The 14,675-nt window shown below is 40.4% G+C and overlaps 1 protein-coding gene across 1 annotated transcript; it reads right to left on the bottom strand.

Moving 5' to 3' along the window:
* Positions 1–3,883, bottom strand: LOC139416533 (dnaJ homolog subfamily B member 9-like). Its single transcript, XM_071165246.1, has 3 exons — positions 3,793–3,883; positions 2,935–3,165; positions 1–2,298 (listed from the first exon to the last, which is right to left on the bottom strand). The coding sequence occupies exons 2-3, from the start codon at positions 3,149–3,151 to the stop codon at positions 1,856–1,858; spliced, it is 660 nt and encodes a 219-aa protein (XP_071021347.1). The 5' UTR covers positions 3,152–3,165; positions 3,793–3,883; the 3' UTR covers positions 1–1,855.
* Positions 3,884–14,675: the final 10,792 nt, after the last annotated feature.

The following is a 14,675-nucleotide window of genomic DNA, read 5'->3' as shown; positions in this document are numbered from 1 at the left end:
TTTATTTTCTGATATTTTATATAACACTTTTATTTACAGGGACGATACACAATTTTTCTGTCAAAGTAAAACATTTTATCCAAAGGATTAAAATAATGAAAGTGCTTATATGGGTCAAGGTATCACAACGATAAAGCCAGCAAAGTGGCAAAAAAAAAGATGGAAAAAAGAGTGCTGGCTTTACACATGACATAACAAAACATACATTTCTCGTCTACAGTCTAGGGAAACAGGTAACGGATGTTTGTGAGGTGTTGGATGAACAACACTGGATTGTATTTACACCAACGTGAGCTGATGAATTCAAGTGGTCCATGCAGACAGGAGGAAAGATGTTGACAAAAAAGCAATGGCCAGCACACAGCAGCAACAGAAACAGCTAGCTACGTGAACTGCAAGTCGTTTCCAATGTGTTTCCATGGCCATACGAGTTCTTGTAGAGCTGAATAGTTTGACCCAATTTCAACTATAAGTGGTGAGCATCCCTTTACAAAGCAGTACATCAAAATGCTGCATTATAGTTTCACTAAATGTTCAAACTGAGGGGACATTTTTCTCCATCTATCAACCAACAGCAAACCTGTCCCAGCGTCATTGTCCACACCGTTTTGTTCCAACTAAAGGTTGCTGGAGTCACACAATGAAGTCGTGTAGGCTATACAAACTACTAAATGCACACAGAAAATGTCTGGGAGTGGTAGTAGTTACTCAACACTTTTGGCTAACGAGTAAGAGCCTTTGTAAATATTAAAGAGGGGTACTAAATATACTGTACATAGAATGATAGTCTAATGCAGGGTTTTCCAAACTTGATCCCCGGGACCCCAAGGGGTACATGTTTTGGTTTTTGCCCTACCACTACACAGCTGATTCAAATTATCAACTAATCATCAAGCTTTGATCATTTGAATTAGCTGTGAAGTGTTAGGGCAAAAAACAAAACGTGCACCGAGTTTGTGAAACGTTGGTCAAATAGATATAAAACAATTTCTTAACACTATTTCCAAAAATATTCTCCTTTACTACTTTCAAATTCTTAACTATACTTGATGTAAACTGTGAGCAATAAGCTTCAAAATCTGTTCAGTGCTTGAATTATTATTATTGATTGTTTTACAAACAGTGTCTGCTCAAGTGTTTTCATTAGCTACTTACTTTAACTCAAAAAAGTAGCAATGACCAGCACTTAGGTCACAGCATCAACAAAAACACCTAGCTCCCACCAGATGACTACTCAGTTGCAAGCTGTTGCAGGGTCATGTTCATTAGTGCACACCATAGAGAAACATTTCAAAATGTTGTGCAATGGAAAACGAAAACAACCTTTTCTTATTGGACAAGTGCAGATCAGTGGGGGGAGCTATAGGAGGACGGGCTCATTGTAATGGCTCCCAAGTGGTACAGCGGTCTAAAGCACTGCATCTCAGTGCTAGAGGCGTCACTGCAGACCCTGGTTCGATCCCGGGCTGTATCACAACCGGCTGTGATCGGGAGTACCATAGGGCGGCGCACAATTGGCCCAGCGTCTTCCGGGTTAGGGGAGGCCAGGGTAGGCAGTCATTGTAAATAAGAATTTGTTCTTAACTGACTTGCTTAGTTAAATAAAAGGTAAAATAAAAAACGTTTAAAAAATGTCTGGAATGGAATGAAGGAACGGAGTCAAACGTGGTTTCCATGTGTTTGATACCGTTCCATTAATTCCATTCCAGCCATTACAATGAGCCCATCCTCCAATAGCTCCTCCCATCAGCCACAACTGGTTCAGATAGTACCTCCCCATCTCAAGCCGCTTTCTTCCATTTCATGCCTGATGAACACAACCCAAGTGATGTGGATAGGGACTTTGCCCCTGTCCTCAGGAGCCAGTGCAGTCAGTGTACGTGGTGACCATGTTCCCCCTGCGTTGTGTCACGGTTCTGCAGTGTTGCTTCGCTGTAGTACTCTGAAACCTGCTCTCAGTCTGCTTAGTAGTGTCCCTGTGAAAAGTAAACTTCTTCATGTTGTTAAACATGCCGTCAAAGCCACCACCACCCGCTGCTCCAAAAGCCCCCTGGGAGTGTCTCTTGTGTCTGCTGTGATGGGCCTCCTGGTGGGCCCGGAAGTGATCCTCGAAGTGCCTCTTGTGACGGCCGTGCCGGTTCTGGCTGTAAATATCAAAGTCCTTGAACATGTCGCCAAAGTTGAAGGGCTGGTGGACGTTTGGACCGTTTCTGCCTTTGGTTCCATCATTATGGAATGTGCCATGTCCAAACTGGTCATACTCTCGTCTCCTCTTCTCGTCTGACAATGTTTCATATGCTGTAGATGAGAGAGTTGCAAAAAAGGGTTTCAGATCATACCAATGATTCTATTAGCAGTAGTGTAAAAAAAACAACTACACAATAAGAAAGAAAGAAAGCGCTGGAACGTGAGTAGACATTTCCATAAATAAAGGCACGGCAGTAAAGTATCAACCTGTAACAGGAATATTTAAGATGACTAAACTTCATATCTAATTTGGCATGATCAACACAATGTTTAGCATATTTAAGAGTTTTTGTAATAGAAAATCCTTTGCAGAGTTACACTCAAGGTGTGGGTTGATGGCTGCTAGACTGGAAGCCAAATGTTAGGGATTCTCATATCTGTTGATGGCGATTGACTCCAGACAGGAGGTACATGGACGCACTGTTGTATTGCATTGATGACATTCTGTGAACACTGTGCAATTCTGTAGCAGCCTGACAAAGTCACTGCCTTTTTTGTTTTGACTTCCTACAGAACACTTGGCACTTTTTGATTAGGATATAGGGGCCTGCTCAGAGAAGGCCAGTTAGACATGTTCCTCTGCTTATGCTGGACTTGCAATTTATAATAAACCAGATTGACTCTTAATTTACTTTATCCGGGACTGCTCTTCTCCTTTGTTCACCTGGAAATCCCTATTACGCTTACCCTCAGCAATGTCTCTGAACTTTGTCTCAGCATCTGGGCTCTTGTTCTTGTCTGGGTGATACTTCATAGCCAGCTTGTGAAAAGCCTTCTTTATCTGACGCTCGTTGGCATCTTTCGGCACTCCCAATATGTCATAGTAGTCCTTTTTGGCCAGTATTAACTCTGTTATTATCAGGATACAAACTGCAAATGCGAAGGCTGACTGTGAAGTTGCCATGGTGCTGGTGGCTTCTGTAGAGTAAATATGGTAGGAGAAGAAGAACAGTTGACGCTACAATACAGCACACGCGTGTAAAAAACGTACAATGCATCAACTGAGACCACAGTACCCTGTATTATTTCTGCAAAGGAGTGGGCAGAAAAGGTATACTACTAGCATTGATGTAATCTCCAACCTAAATACCCCACTGTTCCCACATCATGTAGTTTCAGCTAATCGTGTGACATATTTCACTATCAACCGTTTCTTGAGTTGAGAAAAGTGATATCACACGTACTCCGATCATCTGCATCTTGACGAAACTAGTTAACAGTATTGATGGAGACAGGCAGGCAGATTGAGCCTGGTTGAACTAGCTAACGTTAGCTAAGACAACTCAGTTAACCTGAACTGACACGACATTAGCGATATTTTGTATTTTTTTCATTCATCCAAAGATAAGGGCACAACAAACGACACATTGCTGGTGATGTTGGCGATCTTATATAACGTTAGCTAACGTTTGCTAATTAATGTTAGCTGATGGTTAGTTCACAATTTAACGCTAGCAAGTTTGATTGCCAAAAAACAATGATTGAATGACCCTAATCATGGAGTTATGCGAAGAGTCAAAACTGCAACAATACAGTTTTACTTACATTTTTTGCTGAATTGCGAAGGATAACTTCAGTTAATAAGTCGCACTATTTTTGATATTTTGATGCTCCATTGCGCACGTTCCTCTTTGGTGGTGTTTAGGGCGGACTACACCGGAAAAGGTTTATTGCTGCCAACTACTGGATGCGAAGGGGGAAAAGAGTGGAAATCGAAAACGGAATTAAACTGAAACCAAAGACAGTAGCTACAGTATGAAGAACACTAGATGCATCCCAATAAAAAAATAAAAAAAAACATTATTTTACAATGAGTGGATGGAGAAAGGTATCTGGTATTTTCCGGTTAAAGGGTTCTACATGGAACCCAACAGGGTTTTACTTGGAACCAAAAAGGGTTCTCCTATGGGGACAACCAAATAACCCCTTTAGGTTCTTGTAACGGCTATTGGTGGAAGAAAGTGAGGACCAAGGTGCAGCGTGGTACGTGTTCGTCATTTTTATTAAATAGAACTGAACGCTAAATACAAAGTAAGAAGAGGAACAACCGAAACAGCTGCGTCAAAAATCATGTGGGAAAAGGCTACCTAAGTATGGTTCTCAATCAGAGACAACTATAGACAGCTGCCTCTGATTGAGAACCACACCCGGCCAAACAACAAAGAAAAAAGAAAACATAGAAAATGAACATAGAATGTCCACCCTAGTCACACCCTGGCCTAACCAAAATAGAGAATAAAAGCCAGGGCGTGACAGTTCTAGATAGCTCCTTTCTTTGTAAGTGCAGTCATCCAAGAAATAACACCATATATATACTCTAGTGCTACATCAATAGGGTCTGTAAAATATTTTGTTCTTTACATTAATTTAAATACTGAACAAAAATGTAAACACAACATGGAACAATGTAAACGCTTTTACTGAGTTTACAGTCCTTATAAGGAAATCAGTCAATTGAAATAAATTCATTAGGCCTTAATCTATGGATTTCACATGACAGGGTAGGGGCACAGCCATGGGTGAGCCTGTGAGGACATAGGCCCAGCTAATCAGAATATGTTTTTCCCCACAAAAGGGCTTTATTACAAACAGAAATACTTGTTAGTTTCATCAGCTGTCCAGATCTCAGACAGTCCCACAAGTGAAGAAGCCAGATGTGGAGGTCCTGGGCTGGCGTGGTTACATGTGGTCTGCGGTTGTGAGGCCAGTTGGCCTACTGCCAAATTCTCTAAATGACGTTGGAGGTGGCTTATGGTAGAGAAATTAACATTCAATTTTCTGGCAACAGCTCTGGTGGACATTCATGCAGCCAGCATGCCAGTTGCACGCTCCCTCAAAACTTGAGACATCTGTGGCATTGTGCTGTTTAATCAGCTTCTTGATATGCCACACCTGGCAGGAGGACGGACTATGGAACATTTCTGGGATCTTTTATTTCAGCTCATGAAACCTGGGACCAACACTTTACATGTTGCGTTTATGTTTTTGTTCAGTGTACTTAAGCTAGAACCATTTATCAACATGCTCCACCTTATAATATTATTTATCTTGTGTAAAGTAATAATTATCTTTAGTTTACATTTTTTGTAACGTTATTTTAACATTATGCACTATGCAAAGCTGCAAAAATTATTGATTTCGTATCATACACATAGCGTCTTAACGCATTTTATTTTGAACACTAAATCAGAAAACTGGAAGTCTTAATGTTGCTGCCATGGTGCTAATGAAACTAGGCCTAACCCGACGTGGAATTGTGATGTTTGTTTGTGGTTTTTCCACCCAGAGGGAGGAAATGCATCCTCGTGTCAAGATCTATTTATTGCTTTGCTCTTAGGAACAGGGCACCATTGAAAGAAGGGATTTCTGGGTTAGCGTTAAGGGTGGAGATGACGCCCGTCATTTGGTGCAACGCAGACCCGGTGCGGAGCGTGGTGAAACAGAGGTGTCAGAGACTGTCCTTTTGAGTTGCGAATTAGAGTCTTTACCGACAAAGTCATGTTAGGACATATCAGTTACAGAGGAGGCTGGTGGGAGGAGCTATAGGAGGACGGGCTATTTGTAATGGTTGGAATGGAATGATTGGAACGGAGTCAAACATGTGGTTTCCATATGTTTGATGTGTTTGAAAATGTTCCATTTAATCCATTCCAGCCATTTCAATGAGCCCATCCTCCTATAGCTCCTCCCACCAGCCTCCACTGACCAGTTATCCTGTTAGAGCTTTTGTGCTGAATCCACTACAGTGTTTCAGGCAGTGTGTCCAATCTGTCCATCCTGATCAAGTCCTCTAGCCCTAAATCCTTCATTTTGACACCACCTCACATCAGAGCAGCATGCAGTACAGCATCGTTTTTTTGCCTTCATAATCATGTTGTGTCTGGTGAGATTCTGGGGCAGCTGATTTGCATGTGTTGTTTTTCTATGCTGGGTCTAGAATGGCACCCTACACCCTATAGTGCACTTCTTTTGAACAGAGCCGAGTGCCCATTGGGCTCTGGTCAAAAATAGAGGTTGACCGATTAATCGGAATTGCCGATTAATTAGGGCTGATTTCAAGTTTTCATAACAATCGGAAATCTGTATTTTTGGACACCGATATTTGTTTTAACACCTTTTATTTAATCTTTATTTAACTAGGCAAGTCAGTTAAGAACACATTCTTATTTTCAATGACGGCCTAGGAACGGTGGGTTAACTGTCTCGTTCAGGGGCAGAACGACAGATTTTTACCTTGTCAGGTCGGGGGATTCAATCTTGCAACCTTACAGTTAACTAGTCCAACGTTCTAACCACCTGATTACATTGCACTCCACGAGGAGACTGCCTGTTACGCGAATGCAGTAACCAAGGTAAGTTGCTAGCTAGCATTAAACTTATCTTATAAAAAACCAATCAATCAATCATAATCACTAGTTAACTACACATGGTGTAGTTCAAGCCTATCAACTCCAGAGATTAGGCTGGTGTAACCGATGTGAAATGTCTAGCTAGTTAGCGGGGTGCGTGCTAATAGCGTTTCAAATGTCACTTGCTCTGAGACTTGGAGTAGTTATTCCCTTTTCTATGCAAGGGCTGTGGCTTTTGTGGAGTGATGAGTAACGCTGCTTCGAGGGTGGCTGTTGTCGTTGTGTTCCTGGCACATTGTGTTCCTAGCTTTCTTACGTGGCACATATTGCACTTTTACTTTCTTCTCCAACACTTTGTTTTTGCATTATTTAAACCGAATTGAACATGTTTCATTATTTATTTGAGGCTAAATTGATTTTATTGATGTATTATATTAAGTTAAAATAAGTGTTCATTCAGTATAGTTGTAATTGTCATTATTACAAATAAATGTTAAAAAAAAATCGGCCGATGAATCGGTATCGGCTTTTTTTGGGTCCTCCAATAATCAGTCTCGGTATCGGCGTTGAAAAATTATAATCGGTCGACCTCTAGTCAAAAGTAGTGCACTATTTAATAGGGTGCCATTTGGGACACAACCTTAAGCTCTCTGATGCCTTCTTAAATGTCAAGTTTTGCTATGGCAACAGCATAGCGTACATAATGTTATATAAGATGAGTCAGTCAATGAGAGAACTGTCTTACTATGTAGTAGGGATGTTAAACGTTCAGCCTGCTGCACAGACCTTATGGATGCTCTACTCTAGAGTGCTTGGTTAAACTGTGCTTAGGAGCATTTTTTACTCTCATGATTAAATTAGGAATAAATAAATGTCATTGTTGTAAAAATGTGTGTGTGCTTTACTTACTATCATCATACAGTGCATTGCGAAAGTATTCGGCCCCATTGAACTTTGCGACCTTTCGCCACATTTTAAGCTTCAAACATAAAGATATAAAACTGTATTTTTTTGTGAAGAATCAACAACAAGTGGGACACAATCATGAAGTGGAACGACATTTATTGGATATTTCAAACTTTTTTAACAAATCAAAAACTGAAAAATTGGGCGTGCAAAATTATTCAGCCCCTTTACTTTCAGTGCAGCAAACTCTCTCCAGAAGTTCAGTGAGGATCTCTGAATGATCCAATGTTGACCTAAATGACTAATGATGATAAATACAATCCACCTGTGTGTAATCAAGTCTCCGTATAAATGCACCTGCACTGTGATAGTCTCAGAGGTCCGTTAAAAGCGCAGAGAGCATCATGAAGAACAAGGAACACACCAAGCAGGCCCGAGATACTGTTGTGAAGAAGTTTAAAGCCGGATTTGGATACAAAAAGATTTCCCAAGCTTTAAACATCCCAAGGAGCACTGTGCAAGCGATAATATTGAAATGGAAGGAGTATCAGACCACTGCAAATCTACCAAGACCTGGCCGTCCCTCTAAACTTTCAGCTCATACAAGGAGAAGACTGATCAGAGATGCAGCCAAGAGGCCCATGATCACTCTGGATGAACTGCAGAGATCTACAGCTGAGGTGGGAGACTCTGTCCATAGGACAACAATCAGTCGTATATTGCACAAATCTGGCCTTTATGGAAGAGTGGCAAGAAGAAAGCCATTTCTTAAAGATATCCATAAAAAGTGTCGTTTAAAGTTTGCCACAAGCCACCTGGGAGACACACCAAACATGTGGAAGAAGGTGCTCTGGTCAGATGAAACCAAAATTGAACTTTTTGGCAACAATGCAAAACGTTATGTTTGGCGTAAAAGCAACACAGCTCATCACCCTGAACACAACATCCCCACTGTCAAACATGGTGGTGGCAGCATCATGGTTTGGGCCTGCTTTTCTTCAGCAGGGACAGGGAAGATGGTTAAAATTGATGGGAAGATGGATGGAGCCAAATACAGGACCATTCTGGAAGAAAACCTGATGGAGTCTGCAAAAGACCTGAGACTGGGACGGAGATTTGTCTTCCAACAAGACAACAATCCAAAACATAAAGCAAAATCTACAATGGAATGGTTCAAAAATAAACATATCCAGGTGTTAGAATGGCCAAGTCAAAGTCTAGACCTGAATCCAATCGAGAATCTGTGGAAAGAACTGAAAACTGCTGTTCACAAATGCTCTCCATCCAACCTCACTGAGCTCGAGCTGTTTTGCAAGGAGGAATGGGAAAAAATTTCAGTCTCTCGATGTGCAAAACTGATAGAGACATACCCCAAGCGACTTACAGCTGTAATCGCAGCAAAAGGTGGCGCTACAAAGTATTAACTTAAGGGGGCTGAATAATTTTGCACGCCCAATTTTTCAGTTTTTGATTTGTTAAAAAAGTTTGAAATATCCAATAAATGTCGTTCCACTTCATGGTTGTGTCCCACTTGTTGTTGATTCTTCACAAAAAAATACAGTTTTATATCTTTATGTTTGAAGCCTGAAATGTGGCAAAAGGTCGCAAAGTTCAAGGGGGCCGAATACTTTCGCAATGCACTGTAAATGAACATATTGAATTACTTTGACATATTGAATGATGTTATATTACTCACATTTCCTTATGGTGGAGAAAACGGGTTACTACTTTACAGAAGCTTGCTTTTTTACCACTTTACATATCCTTTTTGCTTCAGATTGGTGATCTTTAGTATACAGTCATCACCAATACATTAAAATCAATTGCTTTAAACAGATTCATATATTTGGTTTGGTACTGTTGATTTTGTTATACTCGCCTGTCCGACATTGGGCTATTTATCAAAATGTCTTGTCAACAGGAAGCAGCGACAGAATCATTATCAACTTAAGTTTTAGGGATATAAACGTAACATTAATTTCCAATGATATAGATCTTAATCAGGTAAAAACTGCAGAATTATGTCCAAAAACGAGATGTGATTTATTTATTTTGATGATTTACCAGAAATCACCAAAACGAGTTTGCACTGCCCTGTTTGTTCCCTTATCATATAGGCTATTTATATTACAGATAGCCTTATCTGTAGGGACTTTTCGATTGGACACTTAACCCATTTTAACCCAGGGCCTTTGTTTCTGGCCTTGCATGAAAACTAGCAATGTAGAACTGAATAAATGAGTGTATGTTCGCCATGTAGTATTACCGTGCCTACTTTGAATCCGACAGGCTGAGAATCCGTCTCTGAAAGCAGAGGTCAGGGAGGCCCTCACTCTGGTGGGTTATAACAACCCTGTTAAAGGCCTGGGCATCAGGGTTCGACGGAGGGCGAATCAGGTACAGTAATATGTGTCTGTGTGTTTTTTTTGTGTGTCTGTGTGGTTTGTCAAACGGTGACTGTGTTCAAGTTTATCCAATGTTCTCCATTGACTGTGTGTGTGACACTGGCGGATGTTATTACCAGTCTCTGTGCCAGACTGACTGACTCTGCTACCTAATACCCATGGCATGTTCAGAAACAACCCCTAGCCCCTACAGCCCAGAGTCTAGACACTTGTGGAGATCTGAGAGGGATTTATGGCTGGTGGTGACATGGTGAGAGCTCCACCTTACCCTCTGAAAGGCTTGATGGAATGTATTGCTTATACCTGTCCAATCCTCTCAGATCTCCATAAGTGTCTATGAATAGCGGCTAGGGGTGGCTTCTGGGCAGGACCCCCACAACCCTCCGGGTGTGTGGTGGACCTTCTACTGTACATCACGACTTGAGGCATTGGTTGGTTGTTACATTCCATTGCTATACACACACATGGATTTGCACAGGTGTACGCTGGACACACCCACAGCATTTACATGTCTACTATTCACACCCTTGATTCATTCCAGCTAGTTAGATGTGCAACCACTGACTAAATATAGCCAGGGAATATCTCTAGATAGAGACTGTTGTTTCGGCTGTATGGCATCATTGAATAAGATTACCAATGGTTAGTTAGGTAACTAGAATATATGAGTCAGCTAACTATTTACAGTAACAGCAGTTCATTAATAAGTCAATACACACTAAATCTTAAGCAGATGTTTAGAAATCTTACTTTATCTTGGCACAGTGGCATGGTAGGGGCGCTATTAATTGATGAATTAATAGATTAATATAATGGCATTAGAAGGGTGAACTACTTTGAAAGTACAGGAAGTGTTGGCTGTGCACTTAACCAATGACAGGCATTCCACATTTCACCCCACCCACATGTGAAAATTGAAATATCAAGTGGTGTGTTTTGATTTAATATGCAGTTATATTTTGAAAAATGAAGAAACAAGCAGTTCCCGATAGCTCCATTTTAAGTCGGGAAAAAAATGATCAAAACATATACCGACCGTAATCTTACCTCAGGAACATGTTGTCCAAGACATAGGTTCATTATCTTCACCGACTTAACAGCGTAGACACCAACATGTCGGTCAATTCTCCAGATCAACATTAATTACCACACTTTGGCTGTTGTTCAATCGTGTGCATTATCACACCAGCTCTTTATCACTTGTCTGTCATTCAGGAAAACATTTCCTGAATCAGCTGATGTTGCACTATAATTTCCCCACATAACTAAACAGCAAGACATCAAATGCGCATTAATCAACTGTTATGCATAATTATTGAAGAACCCCATTAAAACTTCTTATGGCTGGGGGCAGTATTGAGTAGCTTGGCTGAATAAGGTGCCCAGAGTAAACTGCCTGCTACTCAGTCCCAGTTGCTATATATTGTATGCATATATTTGGATGGAAAACACTCTGACGTTTCTAAAACTGTTTGAATGATGTCTGTGAGTATAACAGAACTCATATGGCAGGCAAAAACCTGAGACAAAATCTAACCAGGAAGTGAGAAATCTGAGGTTGGTCATTTTTCAACTCATTCCCTATTGAAGATACAGTGGGATATTGGTAATGTTACGGCTTCCACTAGATGTCAACAGTCTTTAGAACCTAGTTTGATGCTTCTACTGTAAAGTGGGGCAAATGAGAGGGGAATGAGTCAGAGGTCTGGCAGAATGCTTTGAGCTCATGACGCTCGTTCACGTGAGAGTGAGCTCTGTTCCATCGCAATTCTACAGACAAAGGAATTCTCCGGTTGGAACATTATTGAAGATTTATGTTAAAAACATCCTAAAGATTGATGTTTCTACGGACTGTAACGGAACTTTTTGACATTTCGTCTGCTCCTAGTGAACATGCTTCATGACTTTGGATTTGTTTACAAAACACGCTAACAAAAGTAGCTATTTGGACATAAATGATGGACCTTATGGAACATAACAACATTTATTGTGGAACTGGGATTCCTGGGAGTGCATTCTGATGAAGATCATCAAGGTAAGTGAATATTTATAATGCTATTTCTGACTAATGTTGACTGCACAATATGGCGGATATCTTTTTGGCTTGTTTGGTCTCTGAGCGCCGTACTCAGATTATAGCATGGTTTGCTTTTTCCGTAAAGCTTTTTTGAAATCTGACACAGCGGTTGCATTAACGGAGAAGTGTATCTAAAGTCCATGCATAACACTTGTATTTTCATCAACATTTATAATGAGTATTTCTGTAAATTGATGTGGCTCTCTGCAAAATCACCGGATGTTTTTGGAACTACTGAACATAACGTGCCAATGTATACTGAGATCTTTTTATATAAATATGAACTTTATCGAACAAAACATATATGTATTGTTTAATATGAAGTCCTATGAGTGTCATCTGATGAAGATCATCAAAGGTTAGTGATTCATTTTATCTCTATTTCTGATTTTTGTGACTCCTCTCTTTGGCTGGAAAAATGGCTGTGTTTTTCTGTGACTTGGCTCAGACCTAACATAATCGTTTGTGGTGCTTTCGCTGTAAAGCCTATTTGAAATCGGACAATGTGGTGGGATTAACAAGAAGTGTATCTTTAAAATGGTGTGAAATACGTCTATGTTTGAGGAATTTTAATTATGGGATTTCTGTTGTTTTTAATTTGGCGCCCTGCACTTTCACTGGCTGTTGTCATATCGATCCCGTTAGCGGAATCTCAGCCCTAAGAAATTTTAATGACCGTATTGATTTTTGGTTTGATTTCATCTTGTTGAAGTTACTCTTTCTGTTAAAAACATTTGATTTTGCAATCCATGCATTATTTTGGATGTGTGCCCATGAAAACTGTTTTCACTATACAGTGCATTGCGAAAGTATTCGGCCCACTTGAACTTTGCGACCTTTCGCCACATTTCAGGCTTCAAACATAAAGATATAAAACTGTTTTTCTTTGTGAAGAATCAACAACAAGTGGGACACAATCATGAAGTGGAACAACATTTATTGGATATTTCAAACTTTTTTAACAAATCAAAACTGAAAAATTGGGCGTGCAAAATTATTCAGCCCCTTTACTTTCAGTGCAGCAAACTCTCTCCAGAAGTTCAGTGAGGATCTCTGAATGATCCAATGTTGACCTAAATGACTAATGATGATAAATACAATCCACCTGTGTGTAATCAAGTCTCTGTATAAATGCACCTGCACTGTGATAGTCTCAGAGGTCCGTTAAAAGCGCAGAGAGCATCATGAAGAACAAGGAACACACCAGGCAGGTCCGAGATACTGTTGTGAAGAAGTTTAAAGCCGGATTTGGATACAAAAAGATTTCCCAAGCTTTAAACATCCCAAGGAGCACTGTGCAAGCGATAATATTGAAATGGAAGGAGTATCAGACCACTGCAAATCTACCAAGACCTGGCCGTCCCTCTAAACTTTCAGCTCATACAAGGAGAAGACTGATCAGAGATGCAGCCAAGAGGTCCATGATCACTCTGGATGAACTGCAGAGATCTACAGCTGAGGTGGGAGACTCTGTCCATAGGACAACAATCAGTCGTATATTGCACAAATCTGGCCTTTATGGAAGAGTGGCAAGAAGAAAGCCGTTTCTTAAAGATATCCATAAAAAGTGTCGTTTAAAGTTTGCCACAAGCCACCTGGGAGACACACCAAACATGTGGAAGAAGGTGCTCTGGTCAAATGAAACCAAAATGTAACTTTTTGGCAACAATGCAAAACGTTATGTTTGGCGTAAAAGCAACACAGCTCATCACCCTGAACACAACATCCCCACTGTCAAACATGGTGGTGGCAGCATCATGGTTTGGGCCTGCTTTTCTTCAGCAGGGACAAGGAAGATGGTTAAAATTGATGGGAAGATGGATGGAGCCAAATACAGGACCATTCTGGAAGAAAACCTGATGGAGTCTGCAAAAGACCTGAGACTGGGACGGAGATTTGTCTTCCAACAAGACAACGATCCAAAACATAAAGCAAAATCTACAATGGAATGGTTCAAAAATAAACATATCCAGGTGTTAGAATGGCCAAGTCAAAGTCTAGACCTGAATCCAATCGAGAATCTGTGGAAAGAACTGAAAACTGCTGTTCACAAATGCTCTCCATCCAACCTCACTGAGCTTGAGCTGTTTTGCAAGGAGGAATGGGAAAAAATGTCAGTCTCTCGATGTGCAAAACTGATAGAGACATACCCCAAGCGACTTACAGCTGTAATCGCAGCAAAAGGTGGCGCTACAAAGTATTAACTTAAGGGGGCTGAATAATTTTGCACGCCCAATTTTTCAGTTTTTGATTTGTTAAAAAAGTTTGAAATATCCAATAAATGTCGTTCCACTTCATGATTGTGTCCCACTTGTTGTTGATTCTTCACAAAAAAATACAGTTTTATATCTTTATGTTTGAAGCCTGAAATGTGGCAAAAGGTCGCAAAGTTCAAGGGGGCCGAATACTTTCGCAATGCACTGTATACCATAGGGAGATACGAAATATTATGAGGTTACAGTGCACTTCCGAGATCTCCATACAATGTGAAATTCAGTTGTTAAATGCTTAGTATGTGATATAATGACAAGCACCAGTATAATTTACATTGACATTTTAGTCATTTAGTAGATGCTCTTATCTAGAGCGACTTACATAAATGTATGGAAACAAAGGTAGTGTTTTATGTCACATGAGTTTGTCCAAATCTGTGAAGACTCCAAGCCTGAGAAAGGGTTTAAACATAGGCTT

This window comes from Oncorhynchus clarkii, chromosome 1, assembly GCF_045791955.1.
Source record: "Oncorhynchus clarkii lewisi isolate Uvic-CL-2024 chromosome 1, UVic_Ocla_1.0, whole genome shotgun sequence".
Taxonomy (NCBI): domain Eukaryota; kingdom Metazoa; phylum Chordata; class Actinopteri; order Salmoniformes; family Salmonidae; genus Oncorhynchus; species Oncorhynchus clarkii.
This window is presented reverse-complemented; position numbering and strand designations above follow the sequence as displayed.

Coding starts and splice junctions, on each gene's coding strand:
- LOC139416533 (XM_071165246.1), bottom strand. CDS start 3,151: ATGGCAACTTCACAGTCAGCCTTCGCATTTGCAGTTTGTATCCTGATA. Junction 2,299..2,934: donor GTTCAGAGACATTGCTGAGG/GTAAGCGTAATA, acceptor TCTCATCTACAG/CATATGAAACATTGTCAGAC.